Source organism: Somniosus microcephalus, chromosome 25 (genome assembly GCF_052327205.1).
Source record: "Somniosus microcephalus isolate GS21.2 chromosome 25, FLI_Smic_1.0, whole genome shotgun sequence".
Classification (NCBI taxonomy): Eukaryota; Metazoa; Chordata; class Chondrichthyes; order Squaliformes; family Somniosidae; genus Somniosus; species Somniosus microcephalus.
Genome location: NC_141011.1, coordinates 11,915,002 through 11,927,333, shown reverse-complemented (window position 1 = coordinate 11,927,333; position 12,332 = coordinate 11,915,002). Strand labels below are relative to the sequence as shown.

The 12,332-nt window shown below is 43.0% G+C and overlaps 1 protein-coding gene across 3 annotated transcripts in view; it reads right to left on the bottom strand.

Moving 5' to 3' along the window:
• The window catches only part of sh2d5 (SH2 domain containing 5), a 55,520-nt gene that overhangs the window by 20,647 nt on the left and 22,541 nt on the right, over positions 1-12,332 (bottom strand). For 2 of the 3 annotated variants that reach the window (XM_085966825.1, XM_085966826.1), the window contains 2 exons: positions 5,293-5,556; positions 2,855-3,020 (listed from right to left, as the gene is read on the bottom strand). In XM_085966825.1, coding sequence (XP_085822951.1) covers positions 2,855-3,020; positions 5,293-5,556 — 430 coding nt within the window. Of the gene's footprint in view, positions 1-2,854; positions 3,021-4,374; positions 4,460-5,292; positions 5,557-12,332 lie in introns of all 3 variants that reach the window. The other variant, XM_085966827.1, reaches the window with a different exon arrangement.

Sequence of the window (12,332 nt, the reverse complement as noted above, 5' to 3'; positions counted from 1 at the left end):
AAGAACTCTTATAAAGCACAGCTCACTGGTCACCTTTTGAATTCACAGTATTTTGGTCAATCTAAAGTTTATTGAAAAAGATATACTACAAAGATTTTACAGTTTGAAGTATGATTGAGCTTTGATTCCATTGCAGGGAGGTCTGCTGGGGTGAATAAAAGAACAAACAGAATCATGTTAAAAGGTGGTCAGAGGGGCAAAGAGCGATCTGGAATAAAAGCATAACCACAGGCAAAATACAACAGTGAAAAATTCTTTCTGTATTATAAAAGTAAAAGATCAGAGAAAGGATGAAAACCATAAAAAATGTTAACGGGACTAAAATGCCAAATGAGGTTAGGACAGTTAGTATACCAATTAATCACTTAACTTAAAGTAGCTCTTCAAAACAAAACAAAAGCATCAAAGCTCTAGCAGGACTTGGTATTAACACATTTTGTTTGGACCAGGAATATGTAATGAGCAGTTTTACAAAACTGAACCATTACAGAGTCCTTTGTAAACCTCTGCCCTAAACCTAGTGGTGCAAGAAGCTAGTAAATATCATTCTTAAACCCAGTTTCTGGCTACAAACCTGTCCATTAAAATAGACTTCAAAAGATACCAAGGCACCCTCCTCAGAAACCTGACTCAAAGGGCTAGAATTTCCCAGGGCTGTGGAGGCGGGAATGGAGGCGTGTGGGGTGTTAAAATCGCGAAATCGGGGGGCACGAACCCATCCCGCCCCCAACCCGCCTCCATGCCCGTTTCCCAGGAGGCGGGTACCCGACCTGTGCTGGGAGCCGCCTCCCCGAGGCGGGAAGGGGATTAGTGCCAATTAACTGCCTGTTAACAGGCAGTTTTTGGCCGAGTCCCTATTTTTAGCCCTGAAGTGTGGGCTGCCCGACGGCTCCAAACCACGCCAAGTTAGCGAGGCGGACCGTCGGGCTGAAGGACTTGGAGGGTTCGAGATGTCCGGTGTCCAGGTGAGTGATGGGTGCATGAGTGCAGAGGTAAGTGTGTTTGGTGTGTGTAAAGTGTTTAAATAAGTTTTACTTACCTTTACTTACTAATGCAGGCTTCCTTCCTTCAGGTCTCGGGAGTCCCTCATCTCACCGGCACAGAAAGCAGAATGGCCGCGAGCTGTCAAAAGCTGCAGCCTCTGCTTTCTGTTCTGGAGAGATCTCTAAATCAGCCTGAGAGGAAGGAATTAACTGTACAGATTGTCAGTGTTTGACAGCTTCACAGAACTATCAAATGCTGATATTTCATCTGTCAAAAGCTCTTGACAGATGAAATGTCAATCTGTGACGTCACCTGTTGCCGGGTGGCCCTTAATTGGCCTGCTGAGCCCGCTGAGCGAGCTCAACAAGGTCAATCAAGGGAAAATCGAGTGGGTTGGCCACAACTCGATGGAGGCGGGACTACAACCCCAAAAGTGGGAGTCCCGCCTCCTACTCGACTCCATTGATAAAATCCAGCCCAAACTGTTCGCCCACTTTTAGGACAAAGCAGAGCTGCAGGTCTGTTGCATAGGACTACTTGTTGAGTCAGACATGATAACTAACGCTCTTCCTAAGGCCTGGTACAATAGTAAATAAAATAACTTGTAAATATGGAAAGATCACAGCCTGATGATTAATATTAATTATTTCTAACACCTGGGTGGGCTGTAAGTATTCTCTCATTTGTTGAATAGGGCAAAGGAACTTCTATTCCACATAACTGGGTGCAGTCCGAGATAGTCCCTTAAATGTAATTAAAATACATCAAAGAAGAACAGGAATCCAAAATCACATTATTTAAATAGCTATGCCATTGATACTGGAGTCTTGATCCTGATACCAGGAAACTCTCTTTTAACCGGCACCTAAATAACTGGAAAACTCTGTTAACCGGCAAAATTCAGGAGTAGGTTCAGGTAAGTTTTATTTCATATTAGTAGCAGTTCCTGGACCTGTGGCTGTGTAACTGGGGTTCGTGCACTTGTTGCTAAGCAACAGGGATGCCTGGATCTTGTGGCCGGAGTTCCGGCACATGCTGCTAAGCAACAGGGAAGCCTGGATTTGTTGCTGTGTACGGCGCTCTCGTACCTTTTAACTATATCTCTCTGTAATCCGGACTTTTTGATAAACCGGCACCACGCCGGTCCCGTTGGTGCCAGAAAATAAAGAGTTTCCTGTCATATATGTAATCCATCTAGACATGCTACTCCCATAATTGTGGCACAGCTACAACTCTCTCACCAACACCCCACCAAAAAAAGTAGGGATTCTTATGATGTTAAGAAGGATAGATGTCTGAACAGTCACAGGGACCTTATAATAAATGGTATATATAATATAGTAGAAGGTATAGAAAATGTAAATCCAGAACATTATTTTAAACTAAACCATCAGAGAAGTACAAGGGGACAAGCGTTCAAACTAATAAAAAGGCTAATTTAGGATTGGGATCAGGAAGTTCTTCACATGAAGAGTGACCAACATATGGAATGGACTTGCCGGTTGGATAAGAAACAGTTGGATTCTATGATGGGGAACTGTAGGGTCTTTCTGGATGAATGAGCTTAAGGGGGTCGGAATAGCCTTTCTTACCAACAGCTATCTTGTGAACAGGAACATGTACGAGCATCAAATAGAAAAGATATGCTTAAGCAATTATAAAAGAGTGATGTTCTCTACATTCTGACTAGATTGTAGAAATAACAATGTTCCGCAAAACAATGTAGCTTCAGGGTAGACATTAACTGGGCATAAATCAAATTACAGCGTCCAGAACAGATACTAAACAAATAATGAAAATCCTGCTGGATGCTCCTAGTTTTAACCTTCCAAAACGCAGTTCTTGCAAAATGCAAATGCTTCATACTCACAGCCATCTGCCAGTGCTTGCTGAAACTGTCTCTTGAAGGTAGAACTCCTGTAAGCTCCTGACCGGATCCCTTTGTTGCGTATGGCTTTCTTTCGTACTAACGTTAGTGAAGAGAATGGACAGTCTTCTAGTGATTTTTCAAGTGGATCCAATTCTTTTGGTTGAGCCTAAAGATATAAGCAAGGAAGCATTAGCTCAATTTACCTTTTATTGGGTGCGGAAGGGGGGTCATTCCACCAACCCCTTCTTCCTACATTTTGATAGTATGATTAGTAGATTACAGCAAAAATGAATATGTGGAAGAACTTTGCAGTGACATTTTTAACCTGTTCAGGGTACTTCGATTCACTTCTGGGAATCCAGAAGTTATTGGCAATAATCATCTTTAGCAACAATCTTCTGGTACTTCTACAGGGGGTTGTTAAAATCAGAATTAGTTCTGTGTATGCAGATGAATATCATAGATTGTTAAACTACATTTATTGGGGAAAGGGTCTGGACTCTACATAACATATCTGCAACCACTTAGACTTCATCCAACTTTGTATGAAGATGGTGCTGGAAATCAGAGACCAGTTTTCAAAAGATGTTTAAACTATTCTATTGAATGACTTTCAGGTTTTCTAAAATTGTTCCTATAGAAGCTGTGACTCCAAAACATTTTCAGTCGGGTACATATTTGAGCCCTATATGGGAAAAGCTCACGTGAACACCCATTTTCTTTCTATAACTCCCAGTCATTTCTTGACATGTTAAAATGACAAGACTTCTTCAAAAGCATCTGCAGAAACGGGGGGGGGGGGGGGGAGAGGGGGCTGAAGAGAAAGGGTGAAAGAGAAGAGAGACTGACATTCAGAACATGATTTTCTTGCTAAGACAGCAATGTGTTCTCCGGGAGTTAACAAGAGATGAAGATATGACTGAAGTTACCCTGAGAGCAACACTTTTTGTCCCAGGAGAATATCCTTGTGCAGCTGGGATGTGGGAGGAATCAGGAGAGTCCTTTATTTAGGAGCTATGCACGACCCATGATCATAAAGAGCAGTGTGCTTTACATTCTAAAAATTAGGACACATTGGAGACTCATTCCTCTGGAAGTTACTTTAAATGGAGTTGCTCTAGCCCGCTAGATTCTACCACCTCCCAGATCAGTTGGTGGGACCAGGATAGGAAAATGTAATTTATCCATATTTACCATGTTGCTATCAAGCCAATGTTAATTAGGAACACATTTCTTTAATCACCACTCTCACTTTCTCCTCCACTAGATACAATATTCAGCACATGCTAATCGCGCCAATGTTTAATTACATTAATTAGTAAGTAGGCTGCTGCAGGGATTAGTAGCTACTGCTCTACTGAGGCTGCAGTAATAGAAAAGGCAAATTCCATGTTAATATAAGCACTGAGCAAAATGTATGGACTAAAACCAATGTTTTGTCCATGACGCCTCTTTCAAGTGGGACATATGAAAAAGGCAGGCTTCAGGTGAAAATATTCACAATCTTTTATGGCACATACCTTAGAACCACTTGTGGAATCATGTGCAGCTGTTTTACTGGTACTACACCCAAAGTTTTCACTTTTAGTGGTTTCCTCAATATCTTGCAAGTAGTAGATTACATACGCACATGATTTTGGAGAGTTCAGATGTTTAACAGAAAACTTAAGTTGTTACTCAACGACTGTGTAGGAGGTGGGGTGGCTGGTACCTTGTTGTCTATGGGCTTGTGCTCCTGTAAAGCAGTTATCTCTCCATACAGGAGCTGTGAAACTGTGTTCCTGTGCCCAGCCTGTCTTATTGTATATTAGGAACCAGGAGTGCCTGCCTCTGCCGGAGAGCAATTGGGAATGAATCATCTGTTCTAAGAGGCATTCTAAACACATATTACACTCTAATACCAGCTGAATACATACTCGACAAAATAAATTTTAGCAAAAAAATGTATTTTCAATAACTTTGAAAGAGGTAATAATGCCTGTTTACTTGAGTATTGTTTTCATTAGTGTTATCATAGATTTTTCAGATTTTGTAATAAATTAGTGACATCTGCAGCTCTGAAAATATCAATCTTTTACTCATCTATAAGCACAATACAGGAAACTTTGGTTTATCTGGAGGTTAACTGTCCGGAATGCTCGAGCCACCGGCAAAAATCAGGAGCCGTTTCGTTAGGTTTTTTTTCTTTTTGTTGCTTTTTTTTCCCACCAGTCAGGCTCTGCAAGGTCTCGCTGAAGCTGTTGCTAAGCTACAGAGACACTTGCAAGGTACGGCCGACTGTTTAGAAGCTGGGTTTGTTGCCAGATACGGAGCTCAAAATCTCCGTATGTTTCAACATTAGCGCTGGTTTGTCCGGCAGTTTTGATGGGACGGCAACAGCTCGGTCCCGTCGGTGCCGGATAGCACAAAGTTTCCTGTACCTGGTCCTTTTGCCTTACTGTTCCTTCTGACGGTCTGATTTCCTCTTGTCGTGACAATCTCCTGAAGGACACCAGGGCACTGACATTCAAGGAAAAATCCAGCTCTCCATAACGCTCTCTCACATGTCTTGTAGAAACAGTTTGTACTGGGGAGCCTGGTTCCAGGTGAGTTTCCTGGTTAGGGTGGCAAGTGGCAGATGCATTGCTCTGCTGTTCCTTCCTGTATTTCATGCCGGAAGCAAGCTGGAACAACCGGCATAGCTGCAAATTCAGAATGGTTGCCTACAGCAGAAAGAACTGTGTTAGACAGAAGGTTGGAGACAAATACACAAACTCAAAGCACCAATCAAGTAAGTTGTTTGGACCCAGCAATTGACATAACACTATACTGACATTACAAAGTCATTTGCACTAAGTTACACTTGGGCCAGTATAAAACTGCTCCCAAACTTGGGTCCAGGCACTTTAAACCTTTTTAGTAAATATAATGGACAGGATTCTCTATATTTAATGTTTATACATTATCGATGTATGATAAAAATGTATGATAGAAAGCAAGATGCTGTCGGTGGCGGTCGCAGGGTAAGCGCTCTCCGAGTCGGTCGGCCCACTTCCGCTACAGACGCTGTGCATCAGCGCTGATGAGTTCGGCGAGGAGGCAGCAGAAGCAGCGATGGAGGCCACAACGACCCGCTGTAGCACGGCGGCCGGCTGCTCCTCGGCGGGAGGCTCGGAGGTCGAACCGGTAGGAGGGGAGGCGGCCAGCGGACCGAGGGCGGGAAAAGCAGACCCTGGAAGGTCGGACACCGTGGGAGGCTTGGAGGTCAGACCGGGTGGAAGGAGAGTCAGGGAGAAGCAGGCCCCGGGACGTCGGTACCACGGCGGCTGAAGATTGTCGGGCAGGAGTGCGGGAAAGGCGGAGCGAGGCGAGAGCAGACCCCATTGTGATGGCGCCGATGAAGATGGCTGCCGTCCTTATCCGTGCGTACCAGCAGCTAAGTGTCCTTTGCTGCTTGGTGCGCTCGGCTCGTTAAGAAAAAAGCATTTCACTGACTGGATTTCACTTGTATTTGGTTATGTGACAAATAAAATTGAAAATTGAAAAATTGAAATTGAAATAAAATACAGAGTAATACAGTATTGGCAATTTATGCCATATGTTTAAGAAATAAATTGCATTTATATAGAGCCTTTCGCGTCCTCAGGATGTTGCAAAGCCTTTGACAGTAATTAATTATTCTGGAAATATGACCACTGTTATGTAGGCAAACACAGCAGCCAATTCACACGCAGCCAAGTCCTGCAAACAACAAGGACATAAGTGACCAGTGAACTGTTTGTTGATGAGAGGTCAATGTTCGCCTGGACACCAGGAGAACTTCCCTGCTCTGAATAGTGTCATACGATTTTTTACATCCACCTGAATTAAGCTATTTGAACTATACTGGATTTATTTGCCACTTCTTGATTTTCTCTTCTGAATTCACACAGCGACGGGTATCAAGACATAGGTTTCTCAGTATGCATGAACATAGAGTGGTGGCTTGCTAATCAACCATCACATCCAAGACAATTCTGTTCTCAACCAAGGTCAACACATTCCGACAGTGGCCACCAGATAGCAGGCAACCTGGCTGATTTCTCCCTCCATTGCCCAGGGAGACTGAGGCCAATTGTAGGAGTTCTGCCACTCCAGCGGAGATCAACTAACTCAGCAAAGACCAGGAACTGAACCTGGGACCTTCTGGTCTATATTGCTCAATTACATGCCAGCTTCATCAACTAACTGATCAGTGGAGCTTTACAATGTATTTCTATTGGCTTTCAACAAAATAATGGAATGTTAGCACTTTGAACATTTTTGTATAAATCTCAAAATATATCTGTATATGGTAGAATGTCAATCACCCTCTGCAGGAATATTCCTGATAGACAGTCAGGGGACTGACCAGATAAAAAGTAGCATCCTATTTTACAGACCTCAGCCTGGAAGAGGAATGCCTATCCTGCTGGAAATATCCACTCTGGCATTGAAGAGGAAAAATGACATAGGCTACAGAAGTGATTAAAAAAAAAAGTTATACTCAAATCAGCTGATAATCAGTATTAGTGAAGTAAATGTTGAGATTGAAAAGAAATCAAAGCTGCCAGAAATCTGAAATAAAAATGGAAAATGCTGAAAGAACTGAAAGGGTTTCTACCCGAAACATTTACCACTGTTTCTCTTTACAGATACGTGCACACCTGTTGTATGTTTGCAGCACTTTATATTTTTATTTATATAAAATGCATTCTGTTTAGTTCATAAAATATACAATACTTTATACTTGGCTTCTCTTCATTTCATTTTCGTAGGTTTTACATTTTTACAAGTAGATCTTCTGTGACTGACATTCACAGATTGTAAAAAACCTAGACTGTGGTTTTGTTTTTTTGCATTTTATTAAATTATGAGGGACATTAGCGCTGGGGCATGGAACTCTTGCCATTTCAGGCTTGGCATCAAGCTCAGAGGTCAGATTTGGAACAGTCAGACACAGAGTAAAGCTTCATCTGCTCTGACCCAAATTTGTACCTTGGCCCCAAACTCAGATCAGCAGCCCCTACTGCAGCAGTGACATTTCCCCCCCCTCCTCTTCCCATTCCCTACTCCAGCTATCCTGTGTGAGTCTGAGTGAGACTGTAAATTAGAGCTAAATCAGAGACAGGTTTCTTCTGTAGGCCTCTGTCCATCCGAACTGAATCAAGACTTCCCAAACTCATTTTACATAGGACCCTTACAGGCAACAGATGGGGAGACTTTCATCCAATCAATCTGGGCTGATTTGAACCCAATTCCCTGGGGCAAAAGGCCGGTGTCTAACCCACTGCACCACCCAGTTCCCCAAATCATGCTCTCCGAGGTCCCCCAACGACAGCAGTTTGCCTATCAATGTATCATAGATCAGACAGCTCAGAAGAAGGCCATTTGACTCATCGTGTCTGTGCCGGCTCATTGAAAGAGCTCTCCAATCAGTCCTACTCCCCTGCTCTTTCCCCATAGCCCTGCAATTTTTTTTTTTGCTGTGATTAAGCAACATTACTGAAGCAATATATCATAACTGACAAAAATGTAAAAATATTACACACTACTGATACGGAAAAATACACTTTGTAATATTATTTATTCAGACGTTACAAAAGATGCTTAAGACTGATCTGATACAATACATAATTTGCAGGTATTTACACTATTTGCAGTATTTGCTTCAGATGCGAGGGCTTTTCACAGAATCACAGAAACCCCACAGTGCAGATAGAGGCCATTTCGGCCCATCGAGCCTGCACCGACACATATCCCACCCGATCCCCGTAACCCCACGTATTTAATCCCCCTAACACTAAGGGTCAATTTATCATAGCCAATCAACCTAACCTGCACATCTTTGGACTGTGGGAGGAAACCGGAGCACCCGGAGGAAACCCACGCAAACACGGGGAGAATGTGCAAACTCCACACAGACAGTCACCCGAGGCCGGATTTGAACCCGGGTCCCTGGCGCTGTGAGGCAACAGTGCTAACCACTATGCCACCGTTTATTCTTTGCCACCGTTTATTCTTTGCACCTCAAAACCTTTCCTTTTTCTTCATTATTTAGATGATGAGTATTTTTTAACTCATTACTTCCCATGATGGATATGTACTTAAAATCATAGAATAGTACAACACAGGAGGCCATTCGGCCCATTGAGTCTGCGCCGGCTCTTTCAAAGAGCAATCCAGTCAGTCCCACTCCCCCGCTCTTTCCCCATATCCCTGCAATTCTTTCTCCTTCAAGTATTTATCCAATTCCCTTTTGAAGGCTACTATTGAATCTGTAACCACCACCCTATCAGACAGTGCATTCCAAATCCTAACCACTCGTTGTGTAAAAACATTTTTCCTCATGTCGCCTCTGGTTCATTTGCCAATCACCTTAAATTTATGTCCTCTCATTATCGACCAGATATACCAATAAATTGTGGTGAGGGGTGAGGACAAAAGTTTAGCCCCAAGTGTTCTGACCTAGAGCGAGAAAGAAAAAGCTTTGTACCATTGCTACATTTTCCCCACTCCTATCTCTTTGATTACCCTGCCGAATAACAGTTTAATTCGTGCATTCCTCATTTTAAAATGCACAGCAGCCCTCGAGACAAATGTACAAGCCAAGAAATCAGCGAGCAGACACACACTCTGTTATGCAGTGCAACAGGCACCCACCTAGTGCAGAGTACTTCCGTATTAGTGTGGAGTACTTCCATATTCTAAACCCTTTGACTGAGTCATTTTCATAGAATCATATAGAGTGTTACAGCACAGAAGGAGACCATTCAGCCTGTCGAGCCCATGCTGGTACTTCAGCTAGTCCCACTCTCCCGCCCTTTCCCCGTAGCCCTGCAAATTTTTTTCCTTCAGGTACTTATCCAATTCCCTTTTGAACGCCACGATTGAATCTGCCTCCACCACCCTTTCAGGCAGTGAATTCCAGATCATATCCACTCGCTGTGTAAAAAAGGTTTTCCTCATGTCGCCTTTGGTTCTTCTGCCAATCACCTTAAATCTGTGTCCTCTGGTTCTTGACCCTTCCGCTAATGGGAACAGTTTCTCTCTATCTACTCTGTCTAGACCCCTCATGATTTTGAACACCTCTATCAAATCTCCTCTCAACCTTCTCTGCTCCAAGGAGAACAACCCCAGCTTCTCCACGTAACTGAAGTTCTTCATCCCTGGAACCATTCTCGCAAATCTTTTCTGCACCCTCTCTAAAGCCTTCACATCCTTCCTAAAGTGCGGTGCCCAAAATTGGACACAATAATCCAGTTGAGGCCGAACCAGTGTTTTATAAAGGTTCAACATATTTTCCTTGCTTTTGTAATATGCCTCTATTTATGAAGCCCAGTCTTCCGTATGCATTGTTAACTGCTTTCTCAACCTGCCCTGCTACCTTCGACGATTTGTGCACATATACCCCTAGGTCTCTCTGTTCATGCACCCCCTTTAGAATTGTACCCTTCAGTTTATATTGCTTCTCCTCGTTCTTCCTACCAAAATGTATCACTTCGCACTTTTCTGTGTTAAATTTCATCTGCCACGTGTCCACCCATTCCACCAGCCAGTCTATGTCCTCTTGAAGTCTATCGCTATCCTCCTCACTGTTCACTACACTTGCAAGTTTTATGTCATCTGCAAATTTTGAAATTGTGCCCTGTACACTCAAGTCCAAGTCATTAATATACATCAAGAAAAGCAGTGGTCCTAGTACTGACCCCTAGGGAACACCACTGTCTACCTTCCTCCAGTCCGACAAACATCCGTTCACCACTACTCTCTGTTTCCGGTCACTTAGCCAACTTTGTATCCATGCTACTGTCCCTTTCATTCCATGGGCTTCAACTTTGCTGGCAAGCCTATTATGTGGCACTTTATCAAATGCCTTCTGGAAGTCCATGTACACATCATCAACTGCATTGCCCTCATCAACCCTCTCTGTTATTTCATCAAAAAACTCAATCAAGTTAGTTAAACACAATTTGCCTTTGACAAATCCGTGCTGGCTTTCCCTAATTAATCTACACTTGTCCAAGTGACTGTTAATTTTGTCCCGGATTATTGTTCCTAAAAGCTTCCCCACTACCACGGTTAAACTGACTGGTCTGTAGTTGCTGGGTATATCCTTGCACCCTTTTTTGAACAAGGGTGTAACATTTGCAATTCTCCAGTCCTCTGGCACCACCCTCGTAGGAGGATTGGAAGATTATGGCCAGTACCTCCGCAATTTCCACCCTTACCTCCCTCAGCATCCTAGGATGCATCCCATCCGGTCCTGGTGACTTATCTACTTTTAAGTGCAGCCAGCCTTTCTAGTACCTCCTCTGTCAATTTTTATCCCATCCTGTATCTCAACTACTTCCTCTTTCACTATGACTTTGGCAGCTTCTTTTTCCTTGGTGAAGACAGATGCAAAGTACTCATTTAGTACCTCAGCCATGCCCTCTGCCTCCATGCGCAGGTCTCCTTTATGGTCCCTAATCAGCCCCACCCCTCCTCTTGCTACCCGTTTATTATTTATATGCCTATAGAAGACTTTTGGATTCCCTTTTATGTACTACTTGCTGAAGGTGCAGTACTGCAATCCCGTAGAACCTCCAATGACCTGCACCTCAAACTGATGCATCTGAACTCTGAAGTCTGTCTTTCAAACCTTGGTATGAGATATTAGACCAAGGTCATCTGATGTGGTCATAATAGATCACATGGCACTACTCAAAGAAGAGCAGAGGGTGTCCTGGTCAACATCTATCCCTCATCCAACATCACCAAAAACTGATTAACTGGTCGTCTATCTCATTTTCTGTTTGTGGGACCTTGCTGCGTGCAAATTGGCTGCCATGTTTATCTACAAAACAACAGTGACGCCACTTAATAAGCTTCGATGGTTGTGAAGCAGATCAGATTGTCCTAAGGACACGAAGGGCGCTATGTAAATGCAGATCTTTCTTTCAGTACAGGTGCCTCACCTTCAACTAGTTTAGTGCCTGTCAGAGCTGTATATAGAGCCATTTTTCTATGTATGTATGTATAGATATTCGAACTCTTTGCACAGATGTTAGAGATGCAGTGCTAAAAGATGGTGATGGTGAATTTTTGGGGGGGTGAATTTTTGGGGGGTCTATTTCCTTATCAAGCCACTTGACCATCATAATTTTTAATCAAAATATAGATTAGTAAAAAAAAAAAAAATGGCCAGTGACGAAAGGAAAAATCCCACCCTGGTCAGGTCAGTGCCGTCATTACACCTAATACAGCGGAACATTTTTTCTCAGTTTAAATGTGAAATGTTCTGTATTCACGACATTACAAAGCAAACTACCGTATTGACATTTCCAGATATTGCCAGTCAGTGCAATTGAACATATGGCAAAGAAAACTTTAATCACAATACTTTCAACAGAAAACCAGCGGATTCCCGGTCAAACCAGAACTGCAGTTTCTTTATAAACAGCAATTTGTTTTTGTTTTGCTTCTCTGCCCCCTCCCC